The following is a 19,365-nucleotide window of genomic DNA, read 5'->3' on the forward strand; positions in this document are numbered from 1 at the left end:
TCACCAAAATGACCTTGATGTTGCACCCAAACTCATTGGTGATAGTGGGGGTTAGTTGTACTAAATACATGTGATTTTAAAAGCTATATAGACCATAGTATAAGTGAAGAAAATCTATGGCTTGGCAAATGATCATATCTCATATTGGATAACAATACCCAAAGTATTAGCAGCATAGATATTGGTAGAGGAAATCACTATGGATGTGACATATTTGAGCAGACTAATTAATTAAGATCATAAATACATTTATTATGGCCATCAATTGTCATAGTAATTGAACTAATGTAAAGAAGACACAACTAAAGCTTCACGCACTGCAAGATCCAATCATCTTTCGTGTCCTATTACTTGACCGTGTTAATAGCAGACTGCCATGGGCCTTATGTACGGAATACAATAAATAAGTCAACAAAATCAAATATCTATGACACCCATGATCAGTGCTGCCCTAGACAGGTGCCTATACAGTAAGAACAGTCATGGCCAGACATGGCCCCGCATGAGAACGCTGGATGCGGTTTTGCTTCTGCATTTGACCTTTCAGGAGAAATGAAAATGGCAAAAGTCCTTTGTACAGAGAGCCAGGTGCTACCACCCTTTTGGAAAGATACCCATATGCCCTAGTGCCACCCCCCAGCACAGTCCCAGGACAAGGAGGAGTGGCAGTCTGGCAGACGGGATCTACTACAATTGCTATAAGGTGGTTTCGCTGCCGCGATCTCTAGGATTCTTCTCTAGGTCAGAGTCATCATACTCCGAGTCCATCTCAATCTTCACTTGTGGGACAGCGCCGACTGGATTTCTCGGATAGCTGATAGCTGGAGACGGGGGGCAGGAGATCTTCAGATGCAGGGTTATGCTGTAGTAAGGACGAGCAAACAATCAGTCATTCATTTACAGGAAGATACACAATTATACCAAATACAAGACCTAAGAGACAAGGATTCTCCATGTCCGGGCATGCATAAGGCATAACACAGTATTCCTGTTTATATCTTTGGAAGTTTAAAGGGGGTTTCTACTTTCCGATACCAAGATCTCTGCTTGCTGTCAGTGCAAACCAACTTTATTGCTTAAAAGCAGCCAAGTTTGCAAACTTTTGGAAAGTTTCAAAAGATGGAGGCAGAACTTTTATCAGTGTTTTGTTAGTTTGATATGCTCAAGACAGGGGTTGTTTGGCAAGAGAAAAATTGTAAACTTACTCTACAGGGGACCAATAAAGTAATATGATGTCACTTAGCACTTTCAGGTAAAGATCAAGTTTTAACCATCTGTATCTCACAGAACTACAAACTGACCTCAAAGATGAGAGTCCTATCTTTGATACGACACCATGCACCATGATTCTTGTTAATAGAAAACTAAAGACAGGTCTGAAGTGACACTCCCCCTGCAGCCTCTAAACTTGACTCATCTCAGGGAAATATGACTCTTCTCTGCTCATTTTCACATGAAAAACCTTTTTTTATTATAGTTAAACGGGTGAGATTTCACATAAAAGAGGGAATTCTAGAAAGGACATTTCATATCCTACCTGAGGGGGCTGGTAGTTTAGTGGGGTAAAATCTATTAGAATGTATTACACATAAATCATTGGATCCACTGACAGTAAGCAGATCTCTTTCTAGTAGTGAGTATAAGATTATAATCCTGCACATTCTTCCTATTGCGGATGTGAAGGTAGCTTAGATTCCTCAATAACCCGTCTGACTGTTGTGTAAATGCCACTTTAAATTCTTGTGCACTTAGGGTGCACTTACCTGCGATCCATATCAGAGCCATTCGCTGAGGAATCTGAATGCTGAGCCCCTGAATGGCCGGTTCTCTCCTGTATATAGAAGAACATGACAGGATAATAGATTATCAGCCAGGGTTGTACAAGTGTATAGCCGCGTGCTGAGGCTGCCCTCTGCAGGAGCTTTGATTCAATGACCAGTCACTTGTCTGTTTCAGTAAATACATTGAGCAGGGGAACGGCCACACCCAGTTGTCAATGTATTTTCACATTTTCAAGAGGAATAACAGAGGAACTCATTGGGAAAGGGTGAATACAGCATAAGGAAAGTTGTTATACCACTTCCTTCCTGCCACGTTTTGTGCCATATTCTTCATTATGGTGAAGGATGTTTGTGCAATTTGAAGCCAGAAATTGAGATGCATTATTTCTGTAATTACACCACATTGACGCAGAGTTGCAAGAAAATATGATTCAGGTTTGTTATTTCAAGAAGAATACAGATACCCACTGAGACAGACCTGTCAGGATTCATAGCAAACCTGAAGGGGCAATTTAGGTAACTGCTTTTAAAAAAAGGATCTGCCTATGTTGCCCATAGCGACCAAGTTTTATGAGAGATTGGGGCCAATTATTCTAATAGAAACCAAGTCACAAGAAATTCAGCAGGAAATTCAGAGTTTGGAGACTTAAGGATGTTAGAAAAGTGGATTATTTGTTCAACAATAATAGTGAATTCTTGTTCATGGAAAGATAAGATGTTAAATCCCGCGCATTGTCCAAATTTGTCGGATCGCCTGACGGCCGACCCCCCGATTTGCGTTGCCGACCCTCTGATCGTGTGCGACAAAAAACCCTTCTAAACTTGGCGCACATCGGAAATCATCAGATATTCTGACGATAGTGCGGTCTGCGGACCGTTAGTAAATGTGCCCCACTGTCTTATTTTTAGGGAGCATAGTAGGTGCTTGTCCTCACACTCATCACATTGGGGCACATTTACTTACCCGTCTGCTGGAGTTCACAGAAAGTGCATTGTCCGACGATCATGCACATCTGCCGCGATTCACTTAGATCGTGCGCCCGATATCCTGCATGTGTCACTTTCCCGCTCAGGTCTGACAGAGTTCACCCACTTCTTCCTTGTGCATGTAAGTGCATTGTCTTGCAACACAATTTGAAAGTTAAATCCCGCGCCCAGTCCGAATCAGTCGGATCATCCGATGGCAGCCCTGTTGTGCCAAGATCTGATCGCCTGCGACACAACCCCATGTTAAATACTTGTCACAGCTGTGCAAAACCCCAAAACGTCAGACAGTCCGTAGACAAAAGTGTGTCCGTGGACCCTTAGTAAATAAGCCCCATTGAGTGTATTGTATTCCTGAACTATGGAAACATAATCCATGCTGCCTCCTGTGCCGTGCCCTGCCTCGCCCCTATTACCTTTCACTACTTATAATATGCAGAACAAATGAAGAGTATTCGGGGCAGGGGATGATGTGAGAGCCATAAATCACTGCTGCTCTGTGCACAGTATCCGGGTAGGGACAGATAGTCAAACTTGTGACGCAACATAAGCCCAGTAATTTCATAGAAAACGAAGTATAAGCTCCATTTCACACAAATGTTTTTGCGGACCGTTCTCCCGTATCTGTATCCGAAGATAATTTAAGCCTTTTATTTTGTGTAATGGATTCATTCTCACTTTTTCCTAGTGCTGTATTTGCATGGCAGTAATCTCAGATCCTGACCTGTTTTTAGCTATTTTTGCATCTAGTGTCTTCCAATTGAAGTTTATGGGTCTCACTTTTTTGCAGATTGCATTCTGGTCTACACGTTTTTTGCGTTCTGTTGCTTAGATACAACACACGTGTGCAGAAAATCACATGACCAAGTTTAAATAGAGGCAAAAGGCCAATGACATTTAAGCCAGTTTCCCATTTTTTGAAGGGTCCACGGATCGAAACGCAGATTGGAGCTACACGATCTCTGCAAGGGAATGGGTGTTTCATTTGTATCAATGTAGTTTATATAAAATGATCAACAATCCCTGGAATATATAACCAGCGTTATAGCCCAATGTGTATAATGCATGATGATTGGATTATGAAACTGTTACCTTAGTTACAACAGTTATAACCGGTTAACACTACATTGGTTCTACCTATAATGTAGTACCAGCGCCATCTGGTGGCATTTTGCTGCAGGGAAATATAAATTCTGGGGCACATTTACTAAGGGTCTGCACGGCGCATTTTCGTCTGGTTTCCCGACTATTTCCGAAGTGGGGTTTTTGGCACACGCAATCGGATTTTGGTGCAATCGCGCCGACTTGCATGCGACACAAATCGTGTCGCAAGACAATGCACTCACATACACCGGGAAGAAGAAGGTGAATTCCGGCGGACCTCAGCGGGGAAGCGACACATGCAGGAAATTGGGCGCACGATCTTAGGGAATCGCGCCGGACTTCATCCTCGGCGGACAACGCACCTCGGGGATCGCGACAGAACCAGGTAAGTAAATCTTCCCCAATGTCTCTACAGCCTCCATAGGCTCCAATGTTGGAGAATTTTAGAATCCATGACCATGGATTAGGCAAACATCTGATGGAATAAGTCCTGGTCATTCAGACTTACATCATCGCTATCCACTTCATCTTTCCCTTTCTTCTTCTTGCTCTTGTCATCCTCCTTTTTCTTCTCCTTTTCTGGTAATATGTCATCCAACCAGGCGAGGTCATGTTGGCTGAAGACCCAGTCCAGCATCTTTCTCACCATCATTAGGCCAAGGATCTGGAAAGAAACCAGAGTCACAATTCAACCTAGGATCCATGACTTGATCGGCTCAAGCTTATGGAGTCTCACGGAATAAGAAAGAAACCCATTTTGGATCCTATGGTTTTACATCTTAGGACATTGATCCTTAGAAGACCATAACATTGGAGGTGAGAAAGGGGCGGCTGATGATGGGCCATGGTTTAACCTACTACTAAATCATCAGAAGTATTTGTCACATTTGTTCCTCACCATAACTGGGAAAATGATGGCAGCCACTGTAGATTTCAGAACCCACAGAACAGCGAGACAGATAATCTGGACCAGAGTGAAGAGATGGACTCGGCGTAGAGGAACATGCCGCAGATATGCATAGTCAGGCTGGTGCTTTGATGGCATCATGAAGAGCTTACAGCGGTCCCAGAACTGGCAAGAAACGAGACAAGAAATGGTTCTGTTTATTAGATTGCAATTTTTCCCATCTTACTAATATTGGTAAACAGACCATAAAATAGAACATGAATATCACTGAGCCCCCCGCAGTCACTGACCACCCTCTGGGACTCTCAGCTTTGCCTCTCTTCTGCAATCGCCAATAGCAGTGATGGAGAACCTTTTAGAGACCATGTGACTTCACTTTTTCTCTTTATGGGGTTAAACGTCGGGAATAACTGTTGTTATATTTAGATAGATTGGACATTTTGGGAGCCTGTGAGCCCTCTTCAAACACCAGCAGCCAATGTGTGACATACTAAGGGGTTAATATCACATCAGGATTGTTTTTCTAGGAGTCACAGAACTAGAGATATCCACTGATTAAAGGGGTTATCCGGGTTTAATTTTTTTTTTATGGCCGGGGTGGGGAGGGATAATTAAACATAATAAACATGGACTTACCTCCTCCGGCGCCGCTGATGTCCCGCGCCGCGGTCACTTCGATCCGTGCCCCTGTAAACAAACAGGGGCAAGGAAGCCGCGCACAGGGAGCTTCCGGTCCACGATGTGGACGGCTCCTCCCATGCGTCCCTATCTCTGAGGGCGCGTTCACACGTTGCGTTTTGACCTGCGTTTTCATTGCGTTTGAAACGCATATACAACAGCTGAGGAGAGGTGATTTGCCTAATTACAGCACTGTAAACGTTTCCGTTTACAAAACGCATCGTAAACGCGATGTTAACGCATGCGTTAACAAAGCGTTAACGCATGCGTTTTGTTAACACATGCGTTAACATTGCGTTTACAAACGTAAACGGTAATGTAATTAGGCAAATTACCTCACATCAGCTGTTGTATATGCGTTTCAAACGCAATGAAAACGCAACCAAAATGCAACGTGTGAACGCGCCCTCAGCGTTGTAAGCGCTGAGAGATGGTGCGCATGGGAGCTTCCGGCCGGCCGGAAGCTCCCTGTGCGCCGGTGTAATGAAACCGGCGCACGGAGAAGACGGGCCGCGGCGCGGGACATCGGCAGCACCGGAGGAGGTAAGTACATGTTTATTATGTTTAATTATCCCTCCCCACCCCGGCCATAAAAAAAAAATTAAACCCGGATAACCCCTTTAAGTTGCAGTTGAGAATGGAGAGCTGTACATAAATCACATTCTTTACTGCAACTTTACCGGTAGATATCTCCAATTAGTATTTACAGAAGGAAGGTTTAGTGAGTCACAGCAGCTCCACCAAGTCTTCACCAGGGGAGTAACTAGTAGAGGCTATACAGTATATACACATACATACAGTATAGAAACATCATATACACACATACTGCATATACATACATACAGTATAGAGACATAGTACACATACAGTATATAAACACCATACACCATCTACACACATACATACAGTATATAGACACCATACACCATATACACACATACATACAGTTTATATAGCATATACACACACAACATAACAACATCATACACACAAATATACAAATACAGCATATTCACACATACAGTGTGCACACACAGAATGTACATGCTCACTGTCAGGCAGTCTTCTAATCTGCTGGCCACATGGGGGAAGTAGAGATGAGAACTTCCTAGTCCTGCTTCCCTGCTGTCCCCTCCCCTGAGATTTCACATCTGAGCTCCCGGATCAGCTGTGTACCGTGGAATATGTGCTCTGTTATATACATATAATGATGTATAATGTTCAGCATAATATGTATATGACAATGCACCTCCTCTATTCTTTAGTTTGACAGGACTGGTGCTGGGCCCCCTGACAGTGCGGGGCCCATAGCGGCTGTTATGGCGGCTACCCCTGTGCTGTAATTTTGCTGCTTTATGAAGTTAAATTGTGTTTATTAATTTATTATATTTTTAATAAAAGGCTGTGAACAAGGTTACTCACCATTAAGTTGAATGTCACATTGATATATGCATTAGGGTAAATGGTACAGTTATAGTGTGAAATGTAACAATGTCATCTATAGCAAAACTTCTGACTATTACCTGGATTCCATTGAGTGAAGCAACGCCCATGTAAAGAAAAACACCATAAAGGACAGGCATTGGTATGTACTAAAAATAAAGACAAAACAAGTCTTAGTAATTTAGTTTTGTATGGCTACCACAGGACAAGACTACACTACTAAGTCTCAGTAAATTTAGCAAATTACCACCGCAATATCTTTTTTTGTATTATCTGGCATTTTATACAGGCAGTCCCCGGGTTACGTACAGGATTGGTTCTGTAGGTTTGTTCTTAAGTTGAATTTGTATGTAAGTTGGAACTGTATATTTAATAATTGTAGCCCCCAGCCAAATTTTTTTTGGTTTCTGTGACAATTGGATTTTAAAAATGTTGGATTCTCATAAGAACCAGGAGTAACACTAAAGCTTCATTACAGACACCTGTGATAACTGTTACAGCTGTTTATTGTAGCGTAAGGCTAAAATACAGGAAATTACCAACATTCAGTGGTCTGTTTGTAACTAGGGGTCGTATGTAAGTCGGATGTACTTAAGTAGGGGACCGCCTGTGCATTTTTTTAATTGTAAAGCATTTTTGGCAATATAGGAGAGACTTCATGCTGCTCAAAGCTTTATTCAGCCTGAATGGAAACAAACTAAACTAGATCTAAATACTAGATCTCCTTTCCAACACCTTCCAGCCAACATACTGCAATACAGGCGGTCCCTTACTTAAGGACACCTGACTTACAGACAACCCATAGTTACAGACAGACCCCTCTGACCTCTGGTGAAGCTTTCAGAATTCTATACTATAGTCCCAGGCTGCACTGATCAGCTGTAAGGTGTCTGTAATGAAGCTTTATTGATAATACTTGGTCCCATTACAGCAAAAAATGTTTGAACTCCAATTGTCACTGGGGCCAACAATTTTTTTGTCTGGATCTACAATTATAAAATATACAGGTTCGACTTACATACAAATTCAACTTAAGAACAAACCTCCGGACCCTATCTTGTACGTAACCCGGGGACTGCCTGTATATAGGACATAACGTACAAAGAAAGATATAGAATTATTGGTGTGTTTTGTGTTTCTTTTCTTATATATTATTATAGTAGCCAGACCACAGACATTCATAGTAGGCACCGCTGTTACACTGTTAGGGTTCTTGTACCTCTTCAGCAGGGGTGAACCATGAGGCGAGTTGAGCCTTTTGCCTCAGGCAACCACCTGTAGCAAGATTGGGTTAATTGCAGAATCAGGGGAACAGTCACTTGCTACAAAGCAAGCAGTGACACTTAAAAATAGTGTATCTACACCCCAGATGTCAGCATGGGTGTAAAATACTATATGGAAAACACACTTACTAAAAAAAAATAACCTGATATATTAATATTAGACGGGCGCTCGCCTCAGGCAGCAGAGAGCTTAGGTTCATCCCTGCTCATCAGTACAGATGAGGGTTGTGGGATAGCTGGGTGAAATGCCTTATATGCACACGGCTAAGCTGCGGATGGCGGATACTATTGTAGGGATATAAAGTTTTTGGCTATACAGCTGGGCTCCACTTTAAAACCTGCGGTAGAATCTGTTGTATAAAACACACTTTTTCAAAAAATGTTTATGGGATATAAGGATGCAAAATAAAAATCTACCTTAAGTATTGGAGCCATGAAGACTGAGACCCCAGTAAGAACAAACACTATAATTCCGGTCACTCTTTGTTCCCTGTTAAGAAAGAAAAGCAGAATACGACAAATTGGTGAAATATTAACATTCAGACTGCTCAATAAAGATAGCCACCCTCTGCTTCCTAGTCTAGTCTCGGACCACCTATTACTAGATGACTACTTCTTGTATTCTTCTCAGCTCCTACTGCAAGTGAATGCTTTCTACCTACCTCACTCCCAAAAATTGTGGCTGTTCTCCGGGGGCGCTGGTCTCTGTCTCCATTTTTAAGCTGTCAATATGAGCAATGGAGATGACTGTTGCCGCCACATACCAAGGTAGACCCATAAAGGAGCAAACGGCCAACAGAACGCCAACCCAGAAGAGGTCGAGATGATAACCGCAGGCTTTCTGAAAAGTAAAACATTGACGATTTCACACAAAGTACATAGTTCTGATATATACATGTGAGTCTAGCCTTGGTTCACAAACCATTTTAAAGTTGATAGGTCATTGATAATACTGGCCAATATAAATACATTGAAAATGATCAAATAAACAAATATTTAAAAATTCAGAATTCCTTCAATTGTCTGAATTCTATTAGAGTGTTCAAATATACTACACGAAAATTGATAAAACCTACTGATTTCTGCAGTAGAGGCCATCAATTCTACCATGGAGGTTGGTGTCTCAATATGACTCGTAATGTTGCAGGAAGGAAGGATCATGCATGTTGGGCATCCACATGCCCGATCCTTATGTTCTTAAACAAAATAACCCACCTCATACTGCCGATTTAAGCTAACATATCAAACTCCCGATCAAACTTACAGCTATACGAGCTTACATACATACAGCGCCTGCAGATTACCTTACCCCATTCCCACTGTGCAACTACTTCCCAACTTGTCAATGACACAGAGGAAATCAACATCAGAAATATCCGATATAATATGCTTACCTTTAGCTTATTTTCCTTACGATTGACAATGACTGCTGTGATCTGCTCATCCATAAAGATCAGAATTGTCACCAGAAGAGCAGGTAATGCACTGGCCAGATAAATCCACCAAGGATTCTTCCCAAATGGAAAAACAAACCAGCCGCGGTCTGGTCTTGTTGGCTAGAATAAAGCAACCATCGTCACTGGATATTCTCTTCTAATTGTATTACCTGACTATATCCTGACATGGTCAGCTTCATCCACTAGAGCCCCCCAAAAGATCCACAAGTGTGTACAGTTTTTTAAGTAATAGGCTGCATACCAAACAGAGAAAATATAGACCCCAGATTAGATGCCACCAAATACTCAACTATCCTTGGTACCTAGTCACCTACTAGGACATCAAGAGCCAGTGTAGTATCACCCAGAGTAGAAGTGGCGCAGGAAGGGAGGAGCTGTAAGTATTAGGAGGCATCTAAAGTGGGGTCCTGAAATGTGTTTCATTGGGTTGTAGTAACGCTCTTTGGTCCAAAATGGCAACCAAATCTAACCACAGGCTTGTGTATGGTCCTTTACTCTTCTTAATAGCCAATTAGGCACCTATTATGATCTAGAGCAGTGATGGCAAACCTTTTAAAGCCAGAGTGCCCAAACTACAACCAAAATCCACGCTCATTTCGCAAAGTGCCAATATGACTATTTAATTAGTAACTTGTTGATACTGCTGCATTACAGGTTTCAATCGTATTTCTGTCCTGCAGACATCAATACAATAGAAATAAGATGGAGAAATTTGGAATATATCTTTCTTCCATGCAGTCAAGGATGTGTCGCTTTAAAATAGCACTGAGCATGGCATGTCCTCGCTGTCTTAGACCACAATAGAAAGCCTCGAGAAACAAACTGTGTTGGGGTGGGCTCTGAGTGCCAACTCCGGCACCCGTGACATAGGTTCGCCACCACTGATCTAGAGTATTAATTAGATGAGAAAATCTGAAAACCTATGTTTCATCTAGACTTATGTCTGCTTCTGGGTGGAAGCTTCCCATAAACAGTTGAGCATAGCAATAAAAATGGCAATTCCGACATACGACTGAAGGCTTCCATTAACACATAATTCTTTACCTTGAACTCAGTAGGCACTTGAAGTTTAGGAGTGTTTAATCCAGAGAGCATGTCCAGACCAACAAAGATTAGAATGGACACGAAGATTGAGAAGTCGCTAATAAGTTTACGAAGCTTAAGAGCGCAGCATGTAGAAAAGAGGAGGAGGAAAGTAAGTTAGAGAAAGAACGAGAAAAGATCAAACATTTTAATCCAATAAATATAATATCTGTCCGTCAATCTACATGCTATACAGCTAACAGTAAAGAGGAGGAGTGAAAAGGATTTGGATAGACATAGAGGTAACATAGACACCAGCCGTGGGCCAACCTTAATTTCACTAGGAACATGCAATTTGGGTGTCTCCAGCTCAAAATATGCATCCACACCGCAGAAGAGAAGGATGGTGAAGACAATGGCAAAATCAGACACCAGGGTACGGAGCTGAGGAAATAGGTAAACAGGGCGGTTAACAAAAATATAACAGTACTTAATGGAGTTACTTAAAGAGAACCCGTCAAGCAAAATAACCCCCCTAAACCAAATATATTTTCATAAACTGCCATTAGAAAGCATTGCCTCTATCCCTTCATTGTCCCTCTACATGCCTGTAAACCTAAGCAATGAGGTCCTAAAGCTGTATGCAAATGACCTGTGAAATGTCCAATGAGTCATTAGCATATTCAAGCTGTCCAGCTTATTCATGAGTGGGAGGCACAGCCACACCCCCAGCGCTTGACTGACAGCTGCTCAATGTAATGGCGTAATGGCTGCTCCATGTGCTTCCTGTGGCCACGCCTCCTGCAGCCTTTGTGTGCATGTGTATGTGAAAGATACAATAGCTCCAGGCAGCCATGTTATAGCAGAACATGTCAGGTACTTGTGTAGCTGATGTCTGTGTCTCTGTGTATTAGGAGGATGCAGCATGTCAGCAGATACAGCACACACACTAGCAATGCTTTACTATACATTACACACAGACATGAGCAGGGGGAAGAGAGGGGAGGGGGAACAGGGGTGACATCACTGCCTCTGACCATGTGACCAGCCTCATTTACATAATAAAGAATAGATTATTTTATAATGATTAATGTATGAAATAACTAGATAAAGGCTGTGATGGGATCCTTGTGAGCTGCTCCAACAGGTAGTGGTGACAGGACTAGTGGCAGAGACCTGATGACAGGTGTCCTTTAACTTACTTAAAGTTTCACTGATGGTAGACTAGTCCTACTTACAAGCTCCTGATGAATCCTTTGTGATACAAAGTTATAAAAAATTATGCTAATCAGTCTGGGGTGCTCTGTATTACATCACCAGAGCTCCTTGTCTCATAATGTTTTCACTCCCCCCATTACTCTTCCAGTCCCTCCTGTTCCCACTCGTTCACATTGCAGAGAGACCGTGATGTCAGGGACCAGGCGGGACTGGGCGAGTGAGAGGGAGTAAATATCTTATAGGACGAGGAGCTCAGAGGCCCTCCGGTAACGTAACCTGGAGCACCCCAGACTGATCAGCTAAACTTTTCTACCTCTAAAGGCTTGAGGAGTTATAAGTTACAAGTTTGGCCTTTCTGCATTTTAAGATATGGTGAGATCCTGTAAGTTCATGTTGTACATGAACCAATTAAAGTCAGGCCACCAACTTGATTGAGGTGTGGTCTTAAAGAGGCCCTTTCACCACCACTACATCTCCGACTCTTTGCATCCTTTATTTGGTACCTCTCTGCTGATTTTTATTTTCTCTAGACCCAATTATTGCCAAGCAACCATCGCTGTTAGTTTCTTTATTTGGCCTTCTATTGTCAGTTGGGTGGTTGTAGGGTAAAGCAAACATCACCCACCCATAATAATAATAAATAACTAATTAGCATATTAGATGCTTAAATTAATGCCACTAAGAGGGCAAGAGAAAAAGAATCCACTGTACTGGAATCAATGGCAACACATATTAAATAGGGCAAATAGTTCAGAGTTATTAGAGGTGGTAGTCTAAGGAGCTACAGTAAAGTGGGTCCCTGATTAGTGTATAAATCAATACCTGTTAATATATAGACAGTAAAATAGAATGAAATTCCCCTTACCTTGGTGGGAAAGTATCGACTAAACTTGAATTTCTTCAAAGTTAAAGTCATGGAATAAGTTCCGAAGAAAAGGATGAAGGACATTAGCGCCAGGTCAGGCACATAATTGCATGAGTTTCCCAGGAGACTTCCTCCGTATTTCAGACATTCCTTCATACTAAGCTGGCTCCAGTCCAAAGCTGTGTTATTCATATTATTGTACTTGGAATTCATATAGGAAAGACGATAACCAACATATTTTTAGAACAACACTACTCCATAGGTACAGTATATCTGCACCACATTCTCTCCATTCATACGATGTATACAAGCACTAACTGATCCTAGAGTCATAGTTAGTGGTATAATCCATTTTAAAGTGATCTGCTCAATATATCGTGATATATAGCAGATTTCTACTTAAATATAATATCACCAATTGAGATGAGTGGACCCAGACATATTGCCAGATTGGCCGCCCAACAGCCAATCTGGCAAATTAACACCCCTAGCTACTAGCCATGGCTGTTATTGGTCAAGGGGACACCCCAGGCCAATGAAAGCCATGGCTAGGTGCCAGTCGGGCAGGGCACACCCAAACCCTGAACCCGAACGGAAAGTTCAGGTCCACTAATCTCTCTTCTTCAGGTGTCTTATGCAGTAAGTTCTAGGTATCTCCATTTTTATTTTCCATCCATCTTTAATTCTTCCTAGAAATATATTACTACATTGACAACTGGGTTTTACCATCCTGCTTGTCATTGGGGTGTACTGGGGGGTATTTACAATACATATGAAGAAACCCTTCCGGCCTCCTAATGTATCCGGCGGCCAGATGCCCTGACGGATAATTCTACGCCAAGCTCTACAGTTGCAGTTTAATATGAGATTTAAAGTGAATCTGTCCCCAGGAATGTAATTTTTAGCTGGTGACAGGTTTCAATAGCCAATGTTATGCTGATTTAAAAATGCCTTTGTTAGCATTCTGAATCATTTGAGTACTTAATATAAGTTTATTTCACATTACCTGGCTCCTTGTAGGGTGTGGTGAGTACCGGGGGTAGCTGAAACAGCCTGTGAGCTGGATCATTAGGCTCCAATCATTATAAAGAGCCGACTCTTTTGACTCTTTTGGATCCCTATGTAATTACTTAGGGAATCTTTTTCAGGTAGCCAGCCACTACACTTTTCACCCCAAAATCTGTATCCGGGACAGAATTGTTGGCCTAAAAGAGTCAGCTCCTAGTGCTGGCTCGTTCGCGACTGACCCATCACTAGTGTGTCTCAGTCTCCTCATGCTTTCTTCCTTTCCTCCATACCATCCCTATCGTGCCTGCTTAATGTACATGATAGGGAGTGGGGAGGAGTGAGGGAGCTGGATTAGGGTGAAGAAAAGGAGACTCCCCAGGGACTCACCACACGCTGCTAGCAGGGAGTCAGGTAATGTGAAATAAAGTCATACATTACTGAAATCATTCAGAATACTGAAAAAGGCATTTTTAAAATCAGAATAGCATATTCTATTGGAACCGGTTACCAGCTAAAAATGACATTCCTGGGTACAGGTTCGCTTCAACTATGGCATTTTCCCCAATAATTTTCCACCTGCAAAGATACCAACCACAAGGGGTACCTAAATCTAGTAAAAATAAATCCAAATAACCATAAAAATACTGGTCTCTAACAGGTACGTAAACAAAATTACCACCTAGTGGAGGACTTTCCAGGTGGCTACCCACACACATTGGACACAGGGTGTACAGTACATATTCTGTAACAGACGTCAGATCTACAGTCATTTACTTACCAAAGAAACGTTAGTGTTGTTTGGTGCAAATAGAGCTGATGCATTGAATAAAGTCATGTTCACTGGAAGAGAAAGAGTTTCGTCTTTGAGTTCACATTTATGCAAAAACTCGATGTGCAGCTAACCTTAAAGATCTATCAAAAAGGGATGTCCAGGTATACAACATTTGTATATTTGGCTGAGGAGGGGGGGGGGGGGGCTTTTAAAATGATAAATACATTAAAAAAACATGTTTTCTTTATTTAAAGGAATATTCTGGAATATTTATTTTCCGGCTCTTTAGATATTAAAGAGCTTATTATACACACCCCTCTCCACACTCCCTTTAAGTCATGGCTCAGACCATCAATGCTGGACTCTACACAGAGGCCAGTGGTTCTGTCTCATCCATAGCTGGGCGTTTGCTACAGCCTTATACTGATGCTGTAAAAGGTACACGACTGTGTTCGGGATGGCACCACTGGCCTTTGTATACAAAATACAGGTCAGGATTGATGGCCGGACCCATTACTTAAAGGGAGTGTGGAGAGGGGTGTGTATAATAAGCTCTTTCTTATTTAAAGAGCCATAAAATGAAATATTTCAGGATAACCCCTTTAAATAAACCCAACATGTTTTAAATATAATTGCCAGAAAAAAACTGGATTTATCTGATAATATAAAGGTGATACTTACATGGATTGCAGGACAGCCGGGGGAGAGAATGCAGAGAATAAGGAGAGGTGTGGCAGATATCAGTTACAATAGTTACAATAATTGTGCACAATGAATGATACATTGACTCCTGCCCTCTGCACTGACATTATACTTTCTATAGTTTGGCAGCAGAAAGGCTACATTCATCCCTGAACCCTATTATATTTTCAGTTCAAGGGGTTGTCCCAAGTTTATAAGTAGGTAATATGTAAGTAGGTTATAAGTAGGTACAAGATAACAAGGTGATCAGTGTGGATCTGACTGCTGGGACCCCCAGGGAATGAGACCCTGTTCTCACTGATGGGTAAAGCAGTGATATAAGTCTGTGCCACTCCATGCCAGAGACAACTAAGCGCTATGCTTGGCTGTCACAGTGAAAGGACCAGGTGCCACTTGCTCAACCTGCGGCTCAATTAGTGAGAACGGGATAACCATTCTTTGGATCATGGGGGTCCTGTTCTTGTGAACGCTGGGCTGCATTAAAGAAGCTTTTTATTTTTTTGGAGAGCTGCCTTAAAGGAAAACAACCACCCGGATCAAGGTTTGTTAACCAATCACACTTACATGCTGGTGTGTTACCACTGACGGGATCTTCTCCATTTTTAGCTCCATATGCTTTCATTTAAAAAAAAAAAAAGGCTTATAAAATTATGCAAATGAACCTGAGGGGCTCCTGGCTCCATCATCTCTTGGGTATGCATACCTCCATGCAGGCAACTGAGATGACCGTTCCTGCATTGTTGTCTCTGGCTGTGGAGAGGAGGAGGCCTGCACAGAGGCATGCATAATTAATAGATGATGGAGGCCAGAGTCCATCAGGGTCATTTGCATAATTTTAAAAGCCTTTAAAAAAACAAAACAAGGACATAAGGAGATAAAAGTGCAGCAGATCCTGTTAGGGGGGCACACACCTGCCTATAAGTTTGCTTGGCTTACAATCGTTGATCTTGGTGGTAGATTTCCTTTCCAGAATGTTTTACGGGTTAAAGAGAAGCACAGTCTGCCCTTAAAGTACCGCCACCACCAAATATTATAATCTTCGCGCTTACATGTTTACAGAAATGCAACATACCTTTAATATTTCCACCCATCAAGCTATTTCTAAAATATTCATAGTATAATCTGTTTGCTAATGCCTTTTATCTGACTGGGTGGTCCAGACAGGAATAGTGCTGCACCGGGAGCTGAGGACACAGTCAGTTACACCAACTGCCTCATTAGCATACAGATTAAAATGGTAATTTCTCAGAAATGGCCTAATGGACAGAAATAATAAAGGTATTTTGGATATCACAGTGCATTTCTCTACAACATGCTGGCAACAGATTATAATGATTGCGGAAGTCGTAGTCTACCTTTAAAGTTTGTACTTGAGCCTTACTAAGATATCTAAAGTCATTTTTCCATATTATTTATCACTTTTGTTATTGTACAAATAGACAGATTATTCAACACAGATAGACAGATTATGCTTCCATATATATACATGAGGCAGAGAAATCCCCATAAATCTGAGTCCTCCTCAAGTTATTGTCTCACACTAGCTCCAAACCCGATAGGAAATGCCCCATAACCCGCACATGCTCATTGTATGTTATTGGCAGTTGAATGGGTCCACTGACCTGGGTCCGGTGCCACACATTCACATCTGTATGTAGTGACGTAGTCAGGCTTGAAGTCGGAATTGATGGGGTAATATTTAAAGGCTCCAATCATTTTCTTGATGGCGTCATAAATGAAGATGAAGCTGATGAGGGTGGAGAAGCCTTCCTCTGTAAAACGGGTGATGTACTTAATAATGAAACTGGCGTCGGTGGCCACCAGGATAAGGCACTGCAAAGCGGAATGGAGGCCAATCCAGAGGCGGAATTCCATGTAGTCTATATCATTACTTCTGCAATTAGATAATACTACTGGTTAAACAGTGGGACTTCATTACAGAAGCTTCACTTAAAGGGATTCTACCAGCTTCCAAATCACCATAACTAGAAAGTCAGCATTGTGTAGGGCAGGCAATAAGCTTTAGAAAAATACTTTTCCTGTTTCCAAGGAATCTACCATTTTATCAAAAATTCTGTTTTTATCTTTTTGCAAATTAGCTTTTAGTACATAAGGGACGTGGCAGGACCTGCTTGTGTTCATGTTTTTTCTATATTTTGGGACCAAGTGTTAGGCTACATTCACACAATGTATGCCCGCCGTACCGTAGTAGGGCGGGCATACATCGGCGCTGCGGAGAGGAGCAGGGGATGAGCGCAGCTCACCCCCGCCCCTCTCCATAGGAAGATACAGCGCACGGCGCCGTATCACGGGAAAAGATAGGACATGTCCTATCTTTTCCCGGGCTACGGAGCGGTACGATGCCGCACGTGTGCTGCACCGTACCGCTCCCGTACAGGGCCATGAGCCCGTAGAAGTGTATGGGGGACGTATATCGGCCGTATATACGTCCCCCATACATGTGTGTGAATGTAGCCTTAGACTGTACTGCCCCAGCATGATGATAGGTACCAGCTACAGAAATAAGGTGTAATTGCGAAGTGATTGCGATATGCAAAAAAAAAAAAGAGAGATTGCAGGAGAAAACATATGTAAATATTGGGATATATAGAATACAATGAGTACATGTACAATACACGGATACAAACTAATGATGTGTAAGGCTGAAGGCCAGAGTAGTAATGACTTATGTTATGAGCGTGGTCATACATACTTGCTAAAGTCAAACAGAAGCTTTTCGAAGATGAGGATGGGCCCGGTGCTACTTAAGATGATCAGAGGCTGTCCAGCAAAGAGACAAAACACAGAGCCCGTCATTGCTGTACCGAGGAAGCTCTCCATGACACCCTGAAAGGAGAAAACACGATCTGTCACACTCTATATGTATTCTAGGTAGAGGATGAGGGAGCTTATCTATTAGTATGAAGAGAGTATGGGTTGTCAATAAACAGAATTTCTCCTTTTGGAGGACCCAAAGGGGCAGATTTACTTACCCGGCCCATTCGTGCGTTCTCTGGGGTGGATTTGGGTCTTCTGGCGACTCACTAAGGTAGTTCCTCCGCCGTCCACCAGATTTCGCTGCTGCGCTGAAGAGCATCGGAACGCACTGTAGTACACCGAGCCGAGTTAAGGTAAGCGTGTGCCGAGCGACAATTTTTTTTTTAAATGCGGCGTTTTTTCCGAATCCGTCGGGTTTTCGTTCGGCCACAAGACCCCCCCCCCCCGATTTCCTTCGCGTGCATGCCGGCGCCGATGCGCCACAATCCGATCGTGTGCGCCAAAAACCCGGGGCAATACAGGGAAAATCTCATTTCTGCCCTGTAGAGTCCATCATGATAAACCAGGGGCATTTACTCATAGACCCAGGCACCGTGACTCTGCTAATCTTTTGTTATCCATGGCCTCCTTCTAAAATAAAGTTTCAAAGTTATGCTAATGAGCCTAATGGGTTCCTGGGTGTGTTACCAGAGCCCCTCTGTTCTGTAGCTTTATAGGCTGTTACATTCTGAACGAGCATTTCCCCCCTCCCACTGTGTGCTTACTGCTCCCTACTGCCATGGGATTACAGGAAGTGCAGGGGGGGGGGTGTGGCTTGGGCGTGATGCCGTGAGGAAGCTCTGATCGGAGCTCCGCTGAGCCCAAGGTCCGGACACCGCAGCGATATAGCCAATTTACCTATTGAGGATGCCGGCAAGACGGGGAGGCCGGGCTGGGGGAGGCCGTGCGGTCGGGATGGCAGGCGCACGCCGGTCCCTGGATATCGGGAGACTCTTGTCGCCGACGAGCAGGCAGGCAGCCACGGCATCCCCCTGTGTAACACCACCACCCACAGGAAGAACGGAGCGGTCAGGAACAGCTGCAGCTGATTCGGAAATGATGCCGCGAACAGCTGAGCACGCGGAGCAACGAGGGCACTGCGCTCAACAACCAGCACTGTCAGGGGATTTGACAGTCGCCCACCGGGGAGAACATAGATTGACCCCCCCAAGAAGAGAGACGGAACAACTCCGTGGTCATTCAGCAGGTATTGGGGTGGAAGGTCTGCCACTGTATAGGGGGGAGGAAGAACGTAGCCCCAACAGATCTATTGCCCAAGCTGGTGGTGTAGACACGAGGAGGGCTGTCCCAGAGATGATACCA

General features: G+C 43.0%; 1 protein-coding gene across 4 annotated transcripts in view; it reads right to left on the reverse strand.

The window, feature by feature from the left end:
* Positions 1–231: 231 nt before the first annotated feature.
* Positions 232–19,365, reverse strand: part of SLC4A5 (solute carrier family 4 member 5) — an 81,450-nt gene continuing 62,316 nt past the window's right edge. For 2 of the 4 annotated variants that reach the window (XM_072148831.1, XM_072148834.1), the window contains 13 exons: positions 17,939–18,072; positions 16,848–17,119; positions 14,530–14,591; positions 12,744–12,944; positions 10,991–11,104; positions 9,575–9,736; positions 8,843–9,021; positions 8,598–8,670; positions 6,978–7,046; positions 4,768–4,941; positions 4,378–4,533; positions 1,764–1,831; positions 232–862 (listed from right to left, as the gene is read on the reverse strand). In XM_072148831.1, coding sequence (XP_072004932.1) covers positions 697–862; positions 1,764–1,831; positions 4,378–4,533; positions 4,768–4,941; positions 6,978–7,046; positions 8,598–8,670; positions 8,843–9,021; positions 9,575–9,736; positions 10,991–11,104; positions 12,744–12,944; positions 14,530–14,591; positions 16,848–17,119; positions 17,939–18,072 — 1,830 coding nt within the window. In that variant the 3' untranslated portion in view covers positions 232–696. Of the gene's footprint in view, positions 863–1,763; positions 1,832–4,377; positions 4,534–4,767; positions 4,942–6,977; positions 7,047–8,597; positions 8,671–8,842; positions 9,022–9,574; positions 9,737–10,681; positions 10,796–10,990; positions 11,105–12,743; positions 12,945–14,529; positions 14,592–16,847; positions 17,120–17,938; positions 18,073–19,365 lie in introns of all 4 variants that reach the window. The other 2 variants (XM_072148833.1, XM_072148832.1) reach the window with 2 other exon arrangements.

Source organism: Engystomops pustulosus, chromosome 4 (genome assembly GCF_040894005.1).
Source record: "Engystomops pustulosus chromosome 4, aEngPut4.maternal, whole genome shotgun sequence".
Taxonomy (NCBI): domain Eukaryota; kingdom Metazoa; phylum Chordata; class Amphibia; order Anura; family Leptodactylidae; genus Engystomops; species Engystomops pustulosus.